Raw genomic sequence first — 24778 nt, 5'->3', positions numbered from 1 at the left:
TAGTAGTTCTATTTTTAGTTTTTTAAGGTACCTCCATGCTGTTTTCCATAGTGGCTGTACTAATTTATATTCCTACCAACAGTGGAGGGTTCCCCTTTCTCCATATTCTCATCAGCGTCTATTATTTTTTGTTTTTTTTATGAAAGCCATTCTAACTGGGGTGATATGTCTCATGGTCTCCAGGGAGGCAGCACAGATTGGCTGGTAGTGTCATTTTGTGGGGGAGGGTCGGTTAGTCTGGTTTTACAAATGTTGGAAAAATTGTAGTTCAACTGGATTCAGCTGCTGCTACAGGAAGGCGCTGCTGCTGTAGGGGGAAAGCAGTGTCCCTGGGATGATGCTTTCAAAAGGAGTAAGTCCCTCTTCCTTCCCCAGTTCTGATTCTCCTTCCAGCACACTTGTGGGCAAAGCATAACGCAGAGCCAACTGGCAAAACAGAAATGGGCCATACAGAGTCCCAGTACCAGCATCATAAAGCTGAGTATAGAAAAGATTAATTTATATTTATCTGATGATTAGTGTTGTTGAATATTTTTTAATATGCCCATTGTCCATTTGTATGTCTTCTTTTCAGAAATATCTATTCAGATCTTTTGCCCATTTTTTAATCAGAGTATTTGCTATTGAGTTGTTTGCATTCCTTATGTATTCTGATTATTAATCTCTTGTCAGATGGATAATTTGAAAACATTTTTTCCCATTCTGTAGGTTGTCTCTTCACTTTGTTAATTGTTTCCTTTGCTGTGCAGAAGCTTTTTAGCTAAATGTGATCCCACTTGTCTCTTATTTTGTTACCTATGCTTTTGAGATCTTACTCAAAAAATCTTTGCCCAGACCAACATCCTAGAGCATTTCCCCAGTGTTTTTCTTCTAATAGTTTCATAGTTTCAGGTAATAGATTTAAATCTTTAATCTATTTTTATTTGATTTTTGTGTATGGTGAGAGATAGGGGTCTAATTTCATTCTTCTGCATACAGTTTTTCTAGCACCATTTATTGAAAGGACCATCTTTTGTCCAATATCTTTTGTTCTGGGTGCCTTTGTTGAAAATCAGTTGGCTGTAAATGTGTGGATTTATTTCTGGGTTCTCCATTCTGTTCCATTGGACTATGTGTCTATTTTTATGCCAGTACCATGCTGTTTTGGTTACCCTGGCTTTGTAGTATATTTTGAAGTCAGATAGTGTCATGCCTCCAGCTTTGTTCTTTTAGTTCAGAATTGCTTTGGCCATTTGAGGTCTTTTGTGGTTCCATACAAATTTTAGAATTGTTTTTTCTATTTCTGTGGAGAATGTCTTTGGTATTTTTATAGGGATTGCATGGAATCTGTAAATTGCTTTGGATAGTATTGACATTTTAACAATATCAATTCTTCTAATCCATAAGCATGAAATATCTTTCCATTTTTGTATGTCTTCTTCAGTTTCTCTCATCAGTGTTTTATACATGTCCTTGTAGAGATCTTTCACTTCTTTGGTTTTATTTAAATTTATTCCTAGGTATTTTATATTTTTGTAGCTATTGTAAATGTGATTTTTTCTTGATTCCTTTTTCAGATTTTTGGTGTTGGCATATATAAATTCTACTAATTTTTGTATGTTGGTTTTGTATCCTCAACTTTACTGAATTTGTTTATCAGTTCTAACAGTTTTTGGTGAAATTTTTAGGATCTTCTAAATACAAGATCATGTAATTTGTGAACAAGGATAATTTGACTTCTTTTTTTCCAATTTGGATGCCCATTACTTCTTTCCTTTGCCTAATTACTTGGACTAGGACTTCCAGTATTTGTTGAATAAAAGTGGTGAAAGTGGGCATCCTTGTCTTATTCCAGATCTTAGAGGAAAGGCTTTCAATTTTTCTCTTTTCCACATGATATTAGCTGTGGGTTTGTCGTATATAGCCTTTATTGTTTTGAGGTATGTTCCTTCTATACCCAGTTTGTTGAGTTTTTATCATGAAGGGATGTTGAATTTTATCAAATGTTTTTTCAGCATCTATTGAAATGACCATAGGGTTTTTGTTCTTGGTTCTGTTGATATGATGTGCCACATTTATTAATTTGCATAAGTTGTCAAACCATCCTTGCATCCCTGGGATGAACCCCACTTGATCGTGGTAAACGATCTTTTTAATATGTTCTTGGATTCAGTTTGCTAGTATTTTGTTGAGGATTTTTGCATCAATATTCATCAGGGCCACTAGCCTGTAGTTTTCTTTTTTGTTGTGTCCTTGTCTGGTTTTTGTATCAGAGTAATCCTAGCCTCATAGAATGAATTTGGAAGTATTCCTTGCTCTTCAACGTTTTTGAATAGTTTGAGTAGAATTGGTATTAGTTCTTCTTTACATGTTTTGTAGAATTCAGCAGTGATGCCATCAGGCATTTCTTTAATGAGAGACCTTTTATTACTACTTCAGTCTTATTATTCATTATTGGTCTGTTCAGATTTTCTATTTCTTCTTGGTTCTGTCTTAATAGGTTGTATGTGCCCAGGAATTTCTCCATTTCTTCTAGGTTTTCCAATTTGTTGGTGTATAGTTGTTCCTGATAGTCTCTAAAGATCCTTTGTATTTCTGTGGTATCAGTTGTATTTCTATGGTATCAGTTGTTATGTGATTCTTAATGACTACTTAATATTTCATGCCACAAATGTACTCTAGTTTATTTAATCAGTCGCTGATGTGGGATTTTAAAATATTATTTGTTTTTTGCTGTCACGGATAGTGTACAATGAATATTCTTTAACAATGTATTGTTTAATTAATCTACCATTTAAACACTTTATAAATGAGGAATATTTTGTACTTGATTGGGATTTTGGGATAAAGGGAGGTTCACTGATTTTTTTTTTTAAATTAAAGCTTACTCCCTACTTGGTAAGTAATGAACTAAACAGCCCATAACAATGCCTGGATATTATCACATAAAGAGAATACTGAGTTCCTCACCGGGAGAGGAAAATAACCCTCAAGAATATGTTCATTTTGAAAAGAAAGGCAAATTGCATATAATCTCTAAATACTTTAGAAGAACACTACTTAGATATGTTATTTGTGGTCTTGTGCTATGAATTCCATGTCAGAGTCTTCTTCGTGGCCCAGGGACTGTAGAGCCTGTTCTCTGTGTGGACCCCAGACCAAGGCTAATGAACCCAGGCCACCACTAATCAAATGAGGCTTGTGCACCCTCTGGAGAGAATACATGAGATTAAGAGGAGTGATTCATTAAAAGTTAACAAAATGAATTCTAACCCCAACCCGAAAATTAAGCTTTTATTGTTACTTATGGCCATGAAGTCCCATGTAAGCTCTAAACCATCAGCAAGAGATGCATATACAAATATACAGACATGACTTGAATACAAGCAGTATCACTTTAAAGTCAAATAAACCTAGAGGGCTCAATCACAGTCTTCCTGCCTTGCATGAGGTACAGCCTAGCACTGCCTGATATCCTAAGCAACAACGAACAGGAAGAATGTTCAGGAGCATTTGTGAAAGGGGCCCACAGCCCAAAAGGTGATCAGAAGCAGAAGGTTGCTCTGGTGCCCTACGAAGGCAGTGGAGTGGCAGTGAGGGACAGTAGGGACCCTCCTTTCCTCCAGCCCCTACTGGCACAGCACTAGGCTTAGTGATATGAAAATAGTGAGAGGCAAAGATACACCCGTAGGTGAATGTCCCTTCTTCGTTTTGTATGTTATTCGGGATCCATAGGGCTTCCTAGACATTTGTGTTTTTATTGTTCAGAATATTAAATGTTCTGTTGTGATTTCCACACCTCTTACTTCCTGCTGACCACATAGGAACCAGGAAGGGGAGAGGTATGAGATGTGCCAGCCAGTGCTGGGGCCGGCGCTGGTTCGACTCACTGTCCTTGATGCTGGTCTTCCGCACGGATCCCAGCTCAGCACTCCCCAGCTCTCCCGGGGTGGTTCTGTGATGCCCCAAGGGCAGGCATTCTCCATTTCTCCACACACTGCCCGTCTCCAGACCTCACCCATCGCATTGCCACGGAACTCGCAGGTTTGTGACATTTCTTTGAGGGAATATATAGGAAGAAGACAAAAAAAAAGTAGGTACAAAGTAGGAATTAGACAAACAGGGAGAAGGGCAGGAAAGACTGGCAGGAAGAGTTTTCTAAGTTTCAGGGCTCTCTGCCCATCAGCCCTTCTGAGTGGACGCTGGCAGGAAGCAGAGCAGCATATTTTGCCATTGCACGACCCACCTGCCAACTCCAGTACTGAAATTTGTTTTCATTGAATGTGTGTTTATGGTTGCATGAATACTCACACGTAATGAGGAGTTTATCCAAAATTAAGACTCTTGAATTGGAAGCAAAAAGCTCTGATGTTAATCTGCAAATAAAATCATTGGTGGGCTTCCTGGGGGAAACTACAATTGGACTTGGAGATAAAAATGTTTAAATTGCCCACATCAAAATGAAATGTATCCTAATCCTTCCAGCCTCAAAACTCTTCCCAGCTCTGATGGAGACTCTCCTCTCCATGCCCTCCTTTCCTTTGCTACCGTCTAAAGGTGGGAGTCACCCCCAGTGTGAGTTCACAGCCACCAGCTGCAGCTCCACCTGCCTTCCTTATTGACCTGCCCACAGTGCCCAGGGATACCCAACATCCCTGTGTATCTGCCTATAACTGGACATTTTAATCAAACCTTCAAGAAGTTTGCAACCCCCACACCAGTGGCTTTAACTCTAACTTAGGATATTACAAAATTTCAGAAATCCAGCCAAGTGTATCTCAATGTGAATTCTCTCCACGTGTTCCTAATTCAGGCAGAGCAAAAGTTGAATTTGGAAAGAAAGCTGTTACCCAAAGGAAGAGGCATTCACATGTTTTGTTACATTTTTAAATTATGTTCCTTATAGAAAGACAACCAGACTTTCCTGAAAAAATGAGTCTGCAGTTCTTCGCTGTGCAGATGTCAGAACCAGGGAGGTCTTTGCCTGTCACCCTCTCTTGGTAGCAGCCTGCTTGTAGACACGTGAAGAGTCACTGGGAGTCTCACAAGGTGTATGGTGGCTCTTCTTGGACAACTCCACAGGTTCCCCTGAAAAGACTCACCAGCCTTGGAACACTTAATAGGTTTTTTTTTTTTTTTCAGATCTCTGTTCATTTAATTTTTTTTAAGAAAACCCTCAATGCCTCAGCCTTCCCAGCCCTGAAATTGCCCTTGCAGGGGACATTTGTGGTCATGATGTTCAGCATCCCGTTGTTTTTATTGTTATGTCAGCTTCCCCATGAGAATACAGAGTGGCTTTCTCTGTCTGGATGATTCCCAGACTGTTCAGTGTATGCTGATGAACTACTTATGCTTATGAGACTTGCAGAATCTAATTTGCACAAGCAATTTCTTTCCATGCCAACTTTGAGAAAGATGACTTGAAACTATGAGAAAGGTCTACAGGTGTGATCTGTACAAAGCCCCAATTCTATGTAGGTATAATTCCATGCCCTCCTCACTACACACGCACACACACACACACACACACACACACACTCATATGCATGACATGTAAGTCTCACAGCTGTGATCTTATATGTCATTCCTGACCATGTTATGTGACAGTATTCAAATTGGTCTCCTTGATTAAAACAAAGTAACAATTGGCCTGGTGTAGAGAAAAACCATTGGCCTGATTTCCTGAATAAATGGCTTTAGTCAATGGGTCAAATTCAGCTAAGTGCACAATTCATTAAAAATTCTAAATAATTAGATTTTTATCGATAACTCAGATTCCTCCATTTATCATATCACCCTTTTTGCCTGCAATGCAAATTCCACCTGCCCAGCGCTATTCCCATTTCTTGGGGCCTTACCCTAAGATCAGTTCCAATCAATCACTGTCTCCCCCAGATTCCTACAGTATTTATCATCATTCCAACTATTTTGAACAGCCCAGTTATGATAGGCTTATCTCCCCAACTCAGGTGAAGTTCCTTAAAGCAGGGACCTTTTTATGTATCCCTTGCAGCACCTAACACAGTAATGAGCCTACACTGGTGGATACATTTGTAATACCTATCAAGTGATGATTGAATTGACAAAGGAATTCTGGCAGCCTCAGACAGCTCTGTGAATCTGTTCGGCCTGGTTAAGTGAGAGATGCCAACCCTTCTTTCTGTATATTATCTGTGGGTAATATCGAAGATAAATGCAGTTAGTAAGAAAACTTCATTCTGGTTATCTTTAAGATGTGTGCAGAAGTCTTGTAGACTGAAATTTAGAATTGAGGTGATAGGGATCACGTCTTCCAACTTTCTTACTTGACAGATTTTAATTTGGTGTATGTTTTCTTGTCTAATTGTTGTATTCTGAGTCTTACATTCTCAAGGCTGTATTTCTGAAACCTTAGTCAACAACAGAACCAAGAAGAGAGCTTTTCGAAGTACAGATTGCTGGGCCCCACCCTAGAGCTTCTGATTGAGTGGGTCCAGGCTGGGGCCTGAGAATTTGCATTTCTAATAAACTCCCAGATAATGGCAGTGTTAGCAGCCTGAGGACTACACTTTGAGTTAACACCACCGCCTACTCTCCACCCCATGCCAGGTGAGATGCCATTCTAAGCTTCCACAGCACCTAGGAGCTTCCGGTGTCATAGCTCATATCACACTATATTTTAATGTATTTTGCATACCTGGCCATCCTCTAGACACTTACATTCTTTGAGAGCAGGAATCACTATTAGTCATCTTGTTGTCTAACACAAAACCTACCCTTATAGTAGATGCTCTATACATATTTGATGAATGACAGAGTGATGGGATCTTAATAAATTCCAGTCAAATTATACTGAACTGAGGTGTCCAGATACTTTATTTAGTCCAACTGTCGAACTTTGCTGCTATTCAACCCCCAAAAGGAAATATATGATTAGTAATTGCCAAACTCTGGTTCATAAGAAGTCACATTGATTTGGAGAATACACAAAAGATTAGTGGACCCACAACAAGCCTCTCCTAACCAGGTCCATCCACGTCCCCGTGGCAGGTTGTGGGCACTGGGCTGTCTGTTGGGAGCTCACTCAACCACCGCACAGTCGCCGTCCTCCAGGAGCACCCGGCCCACTGGGGAGACTCACCCAGGCCTGACTGCAGTCTTCTCAGTAAGGAAGAGGACTTGGGGTGGGTGTAAGGGCTCAAACTGAGTGCAGAAGCTGGGATTCCCTGAGGTGGTTTGTACAGAAGGTGGTGTGGGCTCTTAAAAGCGCTGGAGTCTGACTGCCTGGGGCCCAGTCTTGAATCTACTACTTTCCAGATGTGTGACCCTAAGGAAGCTACTCACCTTAATTGTGCCTCAGTTTTTATTCTGTAAAATGAAGATAATACTATCAGTGTTTGTCCTCTACCAAGCACTCAATAAGGGCTATCAGGATTATCATTACCATTATTTGTTTTTTTTACTTAGAGGACCTCAAATTCTACATCGCTCAGGCACCATGCAGCAGCCATATGGAACACCTATTTCTTGGAATAGTTCTCATGTATGGCATATGCCAGAGGGGGTGTGGAGAGAATTCAGTTCGGAGGTGTGGTGGAGGGGCTATTTAATGTTTTTTAAGATCTCACAGCAGGCCAGGCAAACATTTGTGAAATTTGATTTTACTTTAATAATGATCAAATCTTTCTCTTTCCCATTTATCAGATTGTGTTGCATCTATTTTTATGACCTAATTTACCACTATAAAGGTCAAAAAAACCTCTAAATTTTAATATTATCATGAGTAACATAAACTCAGCAGGTGAAAATTATGATAGTGGGTGCTTTGTAGCGGAGAAAAATAAGAAATGTCATACTGAGAAATGAACTGAGAAAATAACGTGCCAAGAGCACCGTAATACAATTAATCTTTACTAGCAATAGAGTCAGTATCATACAAGATAAATCAAACCGACTAATTCTGGATGCACATACATACATTTTAAGAAAGTATTTCACTTTAGTTTCTTCTGTTTGCTGCTCTACTTTTATTGGTTGAGAAGATTTTTCATGTCAGTACTTTTTCGGGCTGTGAAGGGTGTAGACTTCAGTGGGTACAACAGTGTGGGTTACATTTTCTACATACTGAAGAGGAGCACACAGCTATTTTTGAGAGCAAGTGCATTTTTTCATTTGGGTGTATCTACAGTAGCATATAGTAAAAACTAAAAATAAAATACTACAACTTAACAGTTTAAATAATGAATGGAGTTATTGGAATACAAAGGAATTCTTCTCTCTTTTTTAGATCATTTTTATTTAATATGGCTGTCACAAAACCATGTCATAAGAAAGTCATTTAAATGCCAGCTTGAGACCACATTTTAAGCATGGTGTGAACTGTGATAGCCATAGTTAATATGATCCAGGCAGCAGTGATGCTCTTAGTATTTAATGGAAAACATTAAGACATTGAAATTACCCTTTGCTATCAAAGTCTCTGATGTTATTGTGGGATATTCTATTTGGGGGTTATACATGTATGATAATCTTATTTTTCAATTAAGAACTAAACAATAATATATACACATGTATTTATAGACACACATATATATCTATCATGTTATATATGTGGCAGGAGGGTTATATATAAAATATAAAAGGTATATATCTGAATTTTAATAGCATTTATATCTGGGTAGTAGAATTTCAGTTAAATTTTTTTCTTTTTCTCTGTATTTTGTAAATTTTCTATAATTTATATATATATATTATTTGTAGTGAGAAAACTAATAAAGGTTATTACTAAGAATTAAAGTGAACTAGAGAAATGTGTTATATTTTGGAAAGGAAAGGAAAGGAAAAAGGGTTATAAGCTTATAGTTGCATCTCCAAGAAAAGTTTAAAAGTTAATATTTTAATTGAAAGCATTAAAAGCATTAATCTTAATGATGCAAAAAAACAAACTTCTTTATAACCTTTAATCTAAGAGGATAAAGATATTGTTTTACTTTAAAATGTTACTACACAAATGCATTCAGGGACCAAAAGGATGTAAGATATCCAAAGCGATCTCATTGTTTTTTTTCACTATCCACTAGGTATATATTCCATATAGACTTCCTGCGGATAACTCCAGGCCAAGGGTACTGACCTAATCTTTATGATTTCCAGTCAATTTCACCCTCTCTATGCAGCAACAAATTCATTTGATGTTATCCAACAAATATTACTGCAGGTCTAATATTTATTCTTTTTTTGATCCATCTAGATGTCTGTTTATTTTTTCAGACATGCCATAATTAATGACCTTAGTCTTTGATGAAGACAGCCTTGACATTGCCCTCAGCTTACATAAATTTTGGATAGGCTTATTAACTCTAAGCCCCTGACATTCTTTTTTAGACCATTTACTTCAGAAAACTTAGAATTATATATTCTTCCTCTGCTCCTTTAATATGTAACTTTTTATTTGTATTTTGAAATTTATTTCAATAGATTTAGGAGGTACAAATGGTTTTTTGTTACACGGATGAATTGTATAGTGGTAAAGTCAGGGCTTTTAGTGTACCTGTCACCCAAATAATGTACATTACCAATAGGTAATTTTTCATCACTGACCTCTTCCACCCTCCTCCATTCTGAGTCTCCAATGTCCATTATACCATTGTGGATGACCATGCATACCCATTGCTTAGCTCCCACTTATAAGTGAGAACATGCAGTATTTGTTTTTCCATTCCTGAGATATTTCCCTTAGGAGAATGGCTTCCAGTTCCATCCAAGTTGCTGCAAAAAACATTATTTCATTCTTTTTTATGGCTGAGTAGTAGTCAATGATATTAACATATATATATATATATATATATATACACACACACACACACACACCACATTTTCTTTATCCACTTGTCAATTGATGGGCACTTAGGTCAATTCCATATTCTTTGTAATTGTGAATTGTGCTGCAATAAACATATGAGTACAGGTATCTTTTATATATAATTACTTCTTTTCTGTTAAGTAGCTACCTAGTAGTAGAATTACTGGATCAAAATGGTAGATCTACTTTTAGTTCTTTGAGAAATCTCCATATGTTTTTCATAGATGTTGTACTAATTTACATTCCCACCAATGGAAATTAAGTGTTCCCTTTTCAACACATCCATGCTAACATTGATTATTTTTTGACTTTTAAATATGATCATTCTGATAGGGGTAAGGTAATCTCATTGTGGTTTTAATTTGCATTTCCCTAATGATTAGTGATGTTGAGCAGTTTTTCATTTGTATATCTTCTTTTGAAAAATGCCTGTTCATGTCTTTTGCCCACTTTTTAATGGGGTTATTTGTGTTTTGTTTTGTTTTGTTTTGTTTTCTTGCTGATTTAAGTCTTTTGTAGATTCTGGATATTTGTACTTTGTTAGATGGATAATTTGTGAATATATTCTTGCATTCTGTAGGTTGTCTCTTTACTCTGTTGATTATTTCTTTTGCTGTGCAGAGGTTTTTAGTTTAATTAAGTCTCCTTTATTTATTTTTGTTTCTGTTGTATTTGCTTTTGGGGTCAAATTCTTTGCCTAAGTCAATATACAGAAGAGTTTTTCCTAGGTTTTCTTCTAGAATTTTTATGGTTTCAGGTCTTACATTTAAGTCTTTAATCCATCTTGAGTTAATGTTTCATTCTCCTTCATGTGGCTGTCCAATTTTCCCAGGACCATTTATTAAATAGGGTATCCTTTCCCCAATGTATATTTTTATTTGCTTTGTCAACTATCAGTTGGTTGTAGGTATATGGTTTTATTTCTAGATTCCCTATTCTGCTCCATTGATCTATATGTCTACTTTTATACCAGCACCATACTGTTTTGGTTACAATAGTCTTGTAGTATAATTTGAAGTTGGGTAATGTGATGCCTCCAGATTTGTTATTTTTGTTGAGGATTGCTTTGGCTATTCAGACTCTTTTTTGGTTCCACATGAAATTTAAGATTACTTTTTCTAATTCTGTGAAAAATGACATTGGTATTTTGGTGGTAATTGTATTGAATGTGTAAATTACTTTGGACAGTATGGACATTTTAACAATATTGATTTTTCTAATCCATGAGCATGGGATTTTTTTTCCATTTGTTTGTGTCATCTATAATTTCTTTCATCAGTGTTTTATAGTTCTTGTAGAAAACTTTCACCTCCCTGGTTAAGTATATTCCTAGATTTTTTTTTTTTTGCACCTATTATAAATGGTATTGAGTCCTTGATTTGATTCTTAGCTTGGCTGTTATTAGCATATAGAAATGCTACTGATTTATGTCCATTAATTTTGTTACCTGAGACTTTGCTAAATTTATTTACCAAATCTAGGAGTCTTTTGGAAGAGTGTTTAAGATTTTCTAGATATATCATGTCATTGGCAAACAGGGATAGTTTGACCTCCTCTTTCCTAATTTGGATGCTCTTTCTTTCTTTCTCTTACCTGATTGCTCTGGTTAGGACTTCTAGTACTATGTTGAATAGAAAGGGTGAAAGTGGGCATTCTTATCTTGATCCAGTTCTTAGGAAGAATGCTTTTAATTTTTTCCCATTCAGTATCATGTTGACTGTGAGTTCATCATATATGGCTTGTATTATTTTGAGGTATGTTCCTCTATGCCTTTGAGGGTGTTTATCATGAAGGAGTGCTGGATTTTGTTGCATGCTCTTCCTGCTTCTATTGATATGATCATATTTTTTTTAATTCTGTTTATGTAGTGAATCACATCTATTGATTTGTGTCTGTTGAACTATCCTTGCATCCCATGGCAGCTGTGGACAGGGCACTATGCCAGGTACTGAGGACATTGTTGCTGTGTAGAGAAATGATTATAGGTAGAGTGATCACATCAAGTCCAAACTGGGCCACAAATGAGGGTAAAGGGAGCACTGTTGATACTTCTGCTGGGATATCAGGTATGTACTGGGACCATGCAGGACAGGGAGCGAGGGGAATGGGCTTGAAAGGGGCACTCCCAGTCCACATGCTCTCCTGAGCTCATCTCCAATATTTCCACCTGCCTTTCCAAGATCTCAAATCCAATATTTCTAAAATATTAGAGCCAGTACTTCTAATTCTTGATGATCTCTGATTCTGGTAGCATTACTCTGGTAGTTGTCCAGACTTAGCTTGTTTAAATGTTTTTAACCTGCCACTCTTTCCTCTGCTGCACACATTGAATCTGCCCATTCCTCCTTCAGAATGGCTTCTGCATCCCCCTTTTCTCTCTTCTCCCATCACCTCAGTGGTTCCACCATATTCCCACATATGTGGGGTGTGGCTGGAGCAACACTGTGAGCCTCTGTGCCTGAGCCTCTTCCTCTGCCCAGCCATTCCTACATGTGGCCCAGCCTCAGTCTTCTGGGGGACCACTGTGACATGGCCTTCCTCTCCCCACATATTTCAAATCAGGAAAGCATGTGTACCACTTCTTCATTGGCTCCAGCACTCTGCCTTCAAAATCCCTCCCTGTTACACAGACTGTGGTTACAAGTCACCCTGGTCTAAAGGAAGTCTACCACCACTGAACAACAGCAGACAGCCAAGCCCAGTTCGTCCCTGCTAACGCTGATCCTCGGCTGGCCCCTCACTGGCTTCCTGCCTTGCTTCCCTTTGCTTTCATGTCTGTGCAAGAACCACTGCTCACTGTCCCTGCCTGGAGCCCCTGCTGGCTCCCAGATGAGCTGGGACTGGAGGCAGCCCTCAGAAGGGGATTTTGTCCCAGTGCTCTGCAGGCACACAACATCCATGCCACAGGCAGCCTTGCACAGTGGTTAGGACTCTGGAGCATGAAATAGCATTGGTTCAAATCCAGAGTCTGCTTCTTACTAGTTGTGGAACCCTAATTAGGCAAGTCATTAGCCTCTCTTTGCCATATGTTCCTCACCTGGAAAATGTGGATATAATAGCCTGACCTTATAGGGTTCTTATGGTGATTAAATGAGTTCATATTTATAAAGTACTTATAATATTCCCTGCAATAGTAAGCACCATACAAGTGTTTGTTAAATAAATATAACCAATAATGACCTAAAAAGAAGGCCACCAGGAGAAATGCTGTATCTGGATATCTCTGGCACCTAAACCACACTGAGATTTCACCTGTATTTCTTTAAAGGGTCTTTTGTATGACCTGTAACCAGTTCTTACCTGTTTTAATCTTTGCAATTGGAAATCATAGAAAGCACAGTTCTTGGAGTTGCCTAAGGACATAATGCATGTGCTCTGGGTGCAGCAGTTGAACCCCAATGAGGTGGAACGTCTCAGAATGTAAAATGTGGTCATGTTGTGATAAATCACTGTGTCTCAGCTGAGGACAGGAGCCCCACATGTCTGCTTGCAAATTATCTCTCTGACACTGAAGCCTGTTGGGTCTCTGAGGCTTCCCTTGTGTAGATCTTGAACATCAGAGGCTGCTGGAAAATGGCACAGGTGATGAGAGCCCAGGCCCTCAGGACTGGCAGTCCCGGGCTTCAAGCTTCAGCAACTGATTCGATTAGCAAGGACTTGGGATTTCTGGCCCACAGAAAACTCCTGAGATCCTGTGTGCTCTTGGGGATGGATGCGTTCTTACTTTCCCTTGAACCATAAGAAATTCTAGTCTTAGAATTTCTTCATAAGAAAAGTTAGTCACTCATTCTCATCAATCTTTTTCTCCTCCGTTTGGTTTTTACTATTTTTCTCCCTCTGCTTCCTCTTTCCTCTGTAATTCTTTTTGGCTTCAGAAATACAGGACAAGTATATATTGTCTGCACCAAGTTGGCTGCCTTATTCTGAAGGGAAGGTCCAAGTCAGGAGAAGGGGCCCAGAGAAGCATAGAATTATGGAGCGGGAAGACACTGTGGAGATCATCTGTTTCAAATCCCTCTTTTTACAAAGAAAGCAAATGAAACAAAACACACAGCAAGTCAGTGGCAGTTAGATCCAACTCTATCATTTTTCTACTATTCCAGGCCATTGTTTTGTGGGTGATTCCTTCATTTGCCAGCAACTGGGAAGCTGCTACTTGCTAGTCACTAGCTCATAGAGGAAGGTGTGAGAGGTATCTCCATTCTCCTTCCTCCCCCAACCACAGTTCTAATCTTAGGAGCGATAGCTTGAAGGTTACTGACAACTGACACATCATTTAATGAATTGCTTTTGGTACTTTGCAAAAATGTGAGTAAAAGATTTCAAAAAAAGGGTCTCTGACTGGCACCTTGAGTATTGTCTAAAGGACCCCTCATGTCATGAAGTGTGATGTTTAAGAGTAGGGCCTGTGAGCAAACAGCAAAATGAGGCAATGGAACAAGGAAGGCAGAGAAGGAATGTGAACCTTGTAGTGTGCTGTTGGCAGAGTGGGAGGTGATGTGGTGAATCTTTACCACGTAGATCTTGTCAACTGTCCCACTCACCCTGCACGTTCAGCCATAGAGGCCACCAGCCCTTGGAGGGCCACAGGGGAAGTCACGTGGTGGTGGTCACCCTATTTAGGAGATGGGAGGGTGTCACTCAGTATGTTATTTAGTGAAGTATTCAGCCACTGGCTGTGCTTTCACATAGCTCCTCAGAATGACATCTGTATGTCATTGGTTTCTTTTTATGTCTTTTTTAATTATAAGGATAATAATATAACAACATTGCCACAGAAAATTAGAGAAGATGGGAGATTGCCACTATTTGAACACAACCACAGTTATTTTTTCATATGTATTTTCATATAATTGCAATCAATCATATACAGAATTTTTGCATGAATTCAGTACCCCAAGTATGTATTGAGCACTTGTTCTGTGTCCAGTTGTTCCTGTGAGTAATAAAAGTAAATAATGATGATAATACTTATACCACAACATATTCCTAGAAGTTTGTAGTTTTCAAAAGCACTGTTTCCCTTATGTGCTATTTGGTCCTTATAATAACCATGGGGGAGAGGCATAGTGTATTATCCATGCTTCACATAGAAGAAAGTTATGGCTTAATGAAATGCTCTGCCTAAAATTATCCAGTGTGTAAATAATGGTGACAGAAATAGAACACAGGCTCCCCATGGCCATGCTGCCTCGCTTGCCCAGGTATGGTTACTAAGGAGCAAACACAGGTGAAAGTCAGTTTTACCCAAATGTATAAGTGATCAACTGCCACATAAGTGACATAGGAACTGTGTCCTGGTAAGAAGGCTTGCAAGTGGCCTGAAAAAATGCCGCTGAGAGATATGGAGCTTGTGCTGTGCGTAAAAGTCTAAGTAGGAAGTGGCAAGGAAAAGAGAGTAGAGAGCCTTCTGAGAACATATCTGGACATAGCATAGAAAGGGGATAGGCTATTTTGATAGGGTTGAACCCAAAATGCCAGGCAGTAGCTTCTGACTTTTCCCTGTGCATTGTCAGAAAGCATCTGAAGTTTGAAATCAAAGATGGACAAGATGAAAGTCGCATGTTAGGAAATTGACTTGGTGGCATTATGTAAGGTAGATCGGAAGAGGAAGGGCCCAGAGGCAGAGACAAAGTAGGAGGTTCTCGCAGTGGTCGAAGTGTGAAACTAGGAGAACCGAGAGTAGAACACCAGCAGTGGAAATGGGAAAGCGGCACGAGCGACATCTCACAGAGACTTGATAGAATTTGGATTCAGGGAGATTTTAAAACCACTTAGGGGTAGAAGAGAATGGAATCAAAAATGAAGTTTTCAAGCCCTTGCAAGTGAAAATGATGCTGCTACTAATAAAACAGAAAAATTAGAAGAGGATGCATTTGATGAGCAAGATGAATTGGCTTTTAGACATAAAATTATAGAAATTTAGAAGAACAACATCAGGAAGGACCTGAGTTGAGACTTTGTTTTTTGGGGGGATGGTGGGAGGAGTATAAGGACATTTCTTTAAGTGAAGCTTTCCGTAGAAGCCCTTGTATTATAAAACAGAAGAAAACAGTAAAGGAGTGAGAATTCCGGAGATTTGTCTCCTTGGACCTTCCATGTCACCTCTGTAAAGCTGATGAGGTTCCATCAAGCATTCATCAAAGATGATTAACCCTACCCAGCACCTTATTTTTAGACAAGTGATCTGGAACTTGAAGATGTTGAGTAATTTGCCCAAGGTCAACCAGCTGTTGGCAGAAGAGCCAGGGCTAAAACCCAAGTATGTAATATCTCTTCCTACCTCTCATTTTGAATTTGAGCTGGGCAGTGGTAAATTCAGGCAGACAAGGCCAGTGGTCAGTTGACAACAAAGAACAGAATCTTAAAGAATTAAGTCTGACTATAATTCAACCCATGAGAATGAAAGGACTCTAATAAAAGGGACTAGAGAAGAAAAACTGGGGACCAAACTTTGGCAAGGACTACAGTTAGCGAATAAGAGGAGGGAGAGAGTGACCTCTTCTTTGTGTGCACTGGGCTGGCAGAGGGAAAGACAAAGCCAGTGAAGACAGAACAAGAAATTAGGAGGAAAAAGACCAGGACCTCATGTGTAACAGAAACACGGGAGGCGTATGGTTTAGAGGGGCCGACGTCAATGGTGTAAAATATCACATGAAAACAGGACTGAGAAAATAACCGTTTGGCAAGAAGGAGGCCACTGAAACTTTCAGAGGTAGATTCGCTGGGGTGATGGGTGAGAAAGCTGAGATTTCAGGTGGTGCAGCAGGAGACACTGCGGGCAGACAACACATATTCAAGAAGCTTTGCAATAGAAAGAAAACAGCACTAAGGGTAGGGAGGCCACAGGAATAATGAAATAAAAGCAATAACAAAAGCATCTTAGAAGCCGGGGAAACCACATTCTTGGTCCTTAGGGGCTCGGGTGGGTGGAGGAGAACAAAAACAAAACAACAACAAAGCACTATTCTAGCTCAGTAAATTATTGAAAAAGAGCTTTTCTAAATGATAAATTACTTTGATCATTTCTCAAAGTAATTGATAAGGACACTTAGAGGGGAAATTTCTGCCTTTCAGTAGCTAACTCTTTAAGAAGTCTTTTAAAAAGTCTGTGATATCTAGTTCCCAGTTATTGAAAACCTCCTCTGCAGCCCTTTAATGATTCTTTCTAAGTATCACAGAAATTAGAGTTAAAAAGTAGACTGAGAAAAGATTTGTTAGGTAATCTTGTCCATTCTCCTTTCAAGTGCAGACGTGTCACCCGCTGTGCATTTTCTAGTCTGGTGCGCTTTCACTGTGCTCCCACCGCTTCCCGCGGAAGCCTGTTTCATAATCTACTAGGTCTCGCTGTGAGGAAGCTCTTAGGCCCCATCCTAATGCTCCCTTCTCGCTGTGTACTCTGTACACCACTAACGATTTGTACTTAGTAACTTCCCTCACCTCCCACCACATCCATGCTTATTCACTTCCACTTTCTAATCTCTAGACACCTGGAGCAGCTTTTCCAGAACCTTCCGTAAACACATCATCCTTCAGGGAACGTTTCCTCTATCAGGCTGAAGGATTTTAGTGTGATGTAAGGATGAGGGGTCTTTATCGTTTTATGTTTCTAATGATAAAACTTTTCCATTCTGATAAGGTCCTTTCCATTCTCCACAGATTTGGGGTGGGGAGAGGAATAAGGACAGTGAAGTTTTTAAGAAAAAGGGCAAAACCGTGCATGATTTATGATTCAGTATCCCAGTAATATGTGTTCCCCAACTACAAAATACATAAATTAGAATGTCCTATGTAGAGAATATGAAATCTAATTGTTTTCTAGCCCCTGTGTTACAGCTTTTTGACAAAGAAATTCCTTAACTCATCTAAAAAATAAACAAAGAGACCTTTGGGCAGAGTTCAAGTCCATGTCCTCCCGTAAGAGTTCTTTTCTAGAGTGAGACATAAAGCATAAACTGGTAACAGCCTCTGATACCCCTGAAAATGCTCTCCTTTAGTGTTTAATATCATGGTCAATTTGTTCCTGCCATGAGGAATTGTTCACAGAAGGGCTTTGGCACGTGTCCCCTTAAGGTTTTATCCTGTGCTACCAGCAGTCCTGGCTGCACCAAACTTACCTTCGTGGATCTTACAGCCTGAGCATCTCCCCATAGAGGGGCCCAAGCAAGATGCTCCCACATGCAGTGGGTTGTGTTACAGGAGAGAAACACTGAGCTTGGGGAATCCACCTCTCTTCTGTCGAGTATAAGCAAGCCTGCTCTTCGTCCCAGAGGAAACATCAAAGTTGCTTGCTGCAAACACAAACCTGAGAAACGCCCCATAAAAAGAGCTGTCAGGGCCTTGCTTCTAAGTTCAAAAACCTGTACATTCTACTTCCTCCCCAATATCTTGACAAGGTGGCATAGAAGCCTTCCAAGTTCACATTTCTAAAACTGAACACATCATCTTTTCCCAGACTAGCTTCTTTCTCCATTTTCCTATTCACTGAGGTGCCTACCCGTTTTCAACATTTCCTCATGTACCAAATCACCAATTTTTTTTTTTGTTCGCCTCTTAAATCCTCCATTTCCATTCTGTACACCATTTACTTGGTTTTGACCCTCATCTTCAAATGGTAAAAATGAATAGACTTTTGCAGTACTAGGTTAGTATCCCTGACTCAAGTTGCATTTGTCTCCAGTGTTCTAAAATGCAGAGCTGTTCATGTAACTCCTCTGCTAGTTAAGCCTTCCAGATAAAATCTAAACTCCTTATCCACCTACTTCTCCAGCTTTGTCTACTCACATTTCTTTCATTTAGACTTTGTATAAGAATTGCTTGTGGGCCTCTGGGTAAGCATGCACTTCTTGTCACTTTGGACTCGATACCCTTAAAGACATAGAATTCCTTGGCCTATAGTAGGCATGTGATGTGTGTATGTGGCATAACTATTTATTGGGTGGCTAAAAGTAAAAACAGGCTTAGCTTAAATGCAACAAGGGTTTGGTTTGAGGAATTAGTCACACATTCTCTCTGTGCACTCCCTTCACCTTAACCAGTTATGATGATGGAGCTCTTTTGACGAATATCAGATGATAATTTAAATTTGTAGACACTAAATGTTATGAAAACATGAAGAGGGTACAGATGTTGTATACATCTACTTTGTACTTCCTAGACTACCCCAAACTTTCAGACTACCAATAATTGTAATTATCTTGTTTAATGAACAACACCAATATAAATATGGAAAAAGCAAATTAACCTTATTTTTCTTAGGAACCTATGATTCATGAGTCATTAAAAACAAAGCTCTCCTTTTTTATTTATAGTTGGAAAAGGTAAAAGCACAGCACATAAAGTAGCTATCTAAAATCACTATCTTGTCTTCTACCCCTTAAAACACATCTGTATTAATTTAACTGTTGTCTTTGGCAAAATGTATGACATGAGCATTCATCCATCTAATAAACTCTGCGACTTTGTCAGCAAGAGCCTGAGCTTGCATCATGCCCAAGGCAGGCTTAGGCTCCAGGGCACTTAGCCGTAACTGTCTTGAGTGGTCACAAGTTGGCACACTTCACTAAATGATAGTATAGACCCATGTCTCCATTTAGTATGCTGGGACCCACCTTTGACTATAATGGAGATGATGTTTTCCCTTTTGGGGATTCTGGAGGCCAGTTTTTATAAGAGGCAAGCACTCCTTGGAGCCCTCCTGATCAGCTTCCGTGGGTCCTGTACCACTTCCCGGAATAGTTCTTCTCCCTCCTGGAGGAGTGAGAACAGCTTCATCTCCACCCTGGACAGAGCTCACAGAAGTACCCAAAAGCTGGTGCATCTGCCGAGCCTTGGGTCTCTGCCAGGCCTGGGCCTGCAGGACTGTTGTGGGCCGCACAGAGGGGTGTGTCCACTCCATTCCCTGTCCGTGACCACGTGAGAGCACACCATTTGTGGTCAGCAGAGCACAGACTACGATATCTAATCTCAAGAAATATTTTCACAGAATAGTCATCCTAGGACTCTTTCTTAGCTTTCCATCCTTGTTTGTCCAACTCTAAATCACTATCAAAGTCAGAGTCACTGGTGGGCCATATCTGGCTCCTTGTGGACATTATTGATTCAGTGGCTTTGTTGGGCCCTGCTCAAAGTCCCCCTTTGTATATGACTCCAACTTTGGACATGGGGACAGGAGCCTAAAAGCATTCCTGGGTGGCCTGTCTGTTCTGCCCTTGCCATTCCCTGCTGGATCCTGACATCTTCCTGCCCTCTATAGCCAATTTCCCTCATTAAACCTGGATCCCCAACCCGGGGATGGCCCCAGGACACCACTCAGTCTTGGCAATTAATGTGGGCCTGTTATCTGCTAAACTCTGCTGAATAATTTCATTTGGCCCCAATTATCATCCAGGCTGTGAACAGATTACCCTCTCTTGGAGATACTATTTCCACCTTCTCTAGGGTTGATTATTTGCATTTTTTTAATTTTGCAATCATCATCTTAGTTAATGTTCTTCCATCCTCTTTCTTCCTAAACCTCTCTTGGGAGACCTTTACAGAGCCTCAGCCTGGATACTCAGTGGATACTCAGCAGTCTCACCCTCTAAGGCCTAGAAGTCCAGTGGCATGTCCCTGTGGGACCTGTTCATCCTCAGGTCATACCACTAATGCAACTTGGCAGGCTCCTTGACCCCACTGGCCCAGAGAGATGATGTGTGCACAAAGTCCTTCTCTGCTCTAATTGAGACAGCCTAATCAGAAAGCATCACATGTTATTTCGTCACAGAAAGAATTTCTATTCCCTTTCCTATAACTCCTTTTTATAACATGTTCTAATACCATCTATATAAACCTTTGGATTTGTTCTATTTTAAAATTCTTCATTGTGTTTCCATTGGGCTGATTCCCAAGATCCAATTTTTGAGGTATGAGAGCACCTTTCATCTCTAAGTACCTTTGATGTACAGCTGGCTCCAGACTTAGACCATTCCCTAAATTTCTGATCCCTGCCTTCACAGGCACATTCCTACTCTCAGCCTCAGCTGATACCCTCTAGTCAACTGAGATATTCCCTCTGACAAATCATCAAATCACTGTGATTCCCTCAATTCTTTACCTTACCCATGTTCACCTCTCACTCACTCTTGATCAGTCTTCAGCACGTAATGAGCCTCTAAAATGCTCACCAGGTATTGCCAATGGCAATTTCTCAGTAGAGCTTTCTTTCCTGGCAATTTCTAATTACCCCTGATTTATAGGGTAGTAGCTCATAAGTTAAATTAAGCTCATAAATCTATTTTGATTGGCGTGCACTTTTTCTTATTTGAATGTTCTCTAGTGTGTTTTGTGCTTTTTACATGCTCAACATGCTCCCAACAGTTTCTATATTCCTGCATCTGACCAGTTTTGGTAATTTATATTAACTAGCTAAGTATCTATCCTATAACTACTTCCAGTCCTGGTAACACCTTCCAACCCATTTGTCCAGACCTTGTAAGTTCTCTTTTGTCCATTTGGCCCTCCCTACCTCTCCTCTTTCATTCCTACATCTTCCCCATCATTTAATGGAAACGGTATCCTTAACTTTTTGCTCCAGTATGTTAGTCCTTCTTTGGAGCCATCTTTCAGTCAGCAACTTCCCTCCAACAAGACTCAACTTCCCTAATGATTCTACTATCCCATAGATACAGGTCATATATGTAAATCATTAAATTTGACTTTCTATTAAATTATTCTCCATTTTGAGTCCTAATACCAAGCCTTAGAGGATATGTGTTAAATCTTCATCTCTGTTTTTAAATTAAAAAGACAATAGAAAGAGATAATAATAGCACAGTGTTTCACATGTTATTGACCTATTGTGCAACTCTTCATTTTTAGTTTCCAAAGAAAAGAATTTCCCAACCCGTGCTTGATCTCCCTTTTGCTTTTGTACATGAGGATCCATATTTACTCAATTTAAACACTTCTAACAACAGTTGTATCTCAGCTTCCCAATAGGCCCTGTTTCTCCATGTACTCACACAAATTATTAGCATAACATTATAAATCAGTCTCCTAAATTTTATGCTTTCCCAGAAAATTTTTATATTTGAAATAAAACATGTTAAAGTAGCTACAGTCAAATATCATTTTAGTGAACAAAGGTTAATCAAAACATGGACAAAAATCTAAGATAATTCATGCCAAATTTGCCACTTGTGCAGAGAGTTACTTGGTTTGCTAGGAGGGAGGCTCCTTAGCTAGGAGCCTAAGTTCTAGAATTACTTTTCTACTGTTGGGCAAATAGATCAATTATGTATACGTTTGATCTTCAGTATAGGTGGAAGTGATGACCTTATATTTATAGAGCTTAAGAGATCTGGTGGTTTCTATTGAAATGCACAGCATCTACATAAATATGTCTATGATTTTTGGTTTTTAACTTTGTAGGAAATCAACGTATTAACTGTTGCGTTGGTCAACCAAGACCGAGAGAACAATACTGAGAAAAGAAGCCAAGGCTTAAAATCAGAAAAAGAAGCTCTGCTAATAGGTAAGGAAATTCTGTTTGCATGTTTTCTTAAATAATTCTTAGGTAATTAACTTAATATTTTAGCAATTCACCTCCAACTTGTTAACAGTTTAAACAGCTTTGCCTTCTGGTCAAAGGTGAGATTAATTTCATCAAGATTGTGTTAAATACATTTCAAATTAGTGGCATACAAACTAATGGGAGTTTTGCTCTTCTGTAACCATATATATTAATTGGTTGTCAGACATAAAACTGAGTTAAGGAAGACAGATTAATTTGCATCTCATAAGTCACAAATCTGAATTTTAAAGTTTGCACGTCTCTTCCAACTAGAGGTCAGATTGGTTCTGGGCCAAAAGTTCCAAACCAAGCCAGATACCCAGGCTCCAGAGCAACTTTGAGCCTGAGATTAATCTCTAAGCCCCTTAGCAGAGGCCACACGCTAAGGTCAGCCCCAAGGCTGATGAAATAGGGCCATCAAGGCCACTGGTGCTAGGATAATCCCGGTCAGTCTTCCCTGTCCAAGGTTGGCTCCTTTTATCCAAGATGAACAAAAGAAGCTGATCACTGAGAAAGGGCAAAGAAAAAGGAAGAAATCTGCTGCTTTCCTATAAACATTCAATTACCCCACAAAATACATCTAGGTTGGCTTTTTCTTTGGCCCAAAGAGAAACCACTAAATGGCCTCTTTGGGGAGTCATCGTCAGGGGATCCCACAAGAAGTTCTTGATGAGAACGTGTTGGTAATGTGCTGGGACCCCACCTTAGAAGGCCTGTATGTTTAAGGCTGCCACTCAAGCCCTCGAATTCAGAGGAAGGAAGCCACCACCCTCATTCTGTGATGCATGGCATTGTTTCAAGCTGCACCTTGGCACTGATACCAGGGTGGCATTCCAAGTTTAGACTGGCTCTTCCGTGGCATGGTTAAGAATGAAGAATGAGGCCACATTCTCATCTGAGAATTACATTTGAGACAAATTGTTCCTCTGTAGTTCATTATCTGGCAGAAAAGGCACCTGGTTGGATTTTCTAAATGCTGCATGTGCTCACCTCAAAATGACAGGTACACCAGGGCCTCTAGAAGCTGGCACAGGAGGAATTAAATTCAAAAGATAGTCCAAACTTCATCCATCATATATAGATTTTTCAACAGCAGGGTTATTGAATATGACATCAACTTAGAGATACTCCAAGGGAAACCAATTATTTTTTTCCTCTCTGATGATATACAGCTGTAATAACATGCCATGCACAAGTCTCAGAAGACATGCTGATGTGCTATCAGTTCCAGGAACCCAAAATGAACCCATATGTAGTTGGTAACTGCATTTCTCTCCTATTGGAAAATGTGTCCAACTCTGACAATTGTTTCTCTTTCACTCAGTGTGACAAAGGTGTGATTTTCTCCATAATGCTTTTAGGATATAAACAAAGCACATAATGATCTGCAATCCTTTCCCTCTTTGTTTAAGGGTGAATAATTCTAACCATTTGAAGGTTAAAAAAAATGGGAACAAGTCTCTATTTTCAGGTCTTTATTTTATTTCTTTCCTTTCAGTAAAGAATGCTTCCCTTTTTATGTTCTACTTGGAAAACACACTTCATTTACAATGTATTCTAAGTAGTTACTAGTATTACATACATAATATATATAGTAGTAGTTAGTAGTAGTGTGTGGTATGTAAGTACATGTATATACATTTTTTTAATCAGCTACCTCAAAATTTTAAAAATTATGTTTTACATACTGTACATAAATAGGAGATAGGAAAATATTTATAACATGCCACCTCTGATATCTTTAGCATGAAAACCAAAATTAGTTAATTCAAGTATATTAGAAATAAAAATATTAGTAAATCAGGATCTTCAATAAAAAGTATGCACAACCAACTTTTCTAATACTTTTCCCCTTACTGTTCTTCTGAACTAGTCTACCTATATTACTGTTTGAAGTTTGGGTAGAACAAAAGAAAGACAGGATGTGACACTTATCAATGTATGGGAATGTTTAGGTAGAAGGAAGGCTGGAAACAAGTGTTAGATGAATGTAAACTTAGGAGTTTAATTTTTCTCTTCAGTTCTTCATTAACTTTCTACCTTTCTCAATATTTTATTTGACTACACTTAATAATAGTTTGACAACAGATATAATATCCTGCCCAAATCCACCCCCAAATACCCATATACTTCCACTTTTTTGTAATCAAAGAGAGAATAATCCTCCAAAAAGAATGCCATGATGAAGAGTTTACAAGAGTAGCAAAATGTATCCTGCTATGAAATGAGCCTCTCTGCTAAGTTAATTTAGCCATTCATATTTTGTAGATATCTGAATGTTGGGACCATAAAGCCCTCCCCTGCAGCTTCTAGAATCTAGACAAAGACTATGGGGGGACAAAACTGCTTTGGACTAGCATAAAGAGAAAAAGGACTTCCTGGTGCTGGGGCGCTACTCTTTTCTA

General features: G+C 39.2%; 1 protein-coding gene across 1 annotated transcript in view; it reads left to right on the top strand.

Annotated features, from left to right (window-relative positions):
- The window catches only part of ENOX1 (ecto-NOX disulfide-thiol exchanger 1), a 239815-nt gene that overhangs the window by 196567 nt on the left and 18470 nt on the right, over positions 1-24778 (top strand). The window contains exon 13 of the mRNA XM_069467218.1: positions 22232-22334. Coding sequence (XP_069323319.1) covers positions 22232-22334 — 103 coding nt within the window. The remainder of the gene's footprint in view (positions 1-22231; positions 22335-24778) is intronic.

This window comes from Eulemur rufifrons, chromosome 4 (assembly GCF_041146395.1).
Source record: "Eulemur rufifrons isolate Redbay chromosome 4, OSU_ERuf_1, whole genome shotgun sequence".
Classification (NCBI taxonomy): Eukaryota; Metazoa; Chordata; class Mammalia; order Primates; family Lemuridae; genus Eulemur; species Eulemur rufifrons.
The sequence above is the reverse complement of the archived record's forward strand: the minus strand, read 5'-3'. Positions and strand labels throughout refer to the sequence as shown.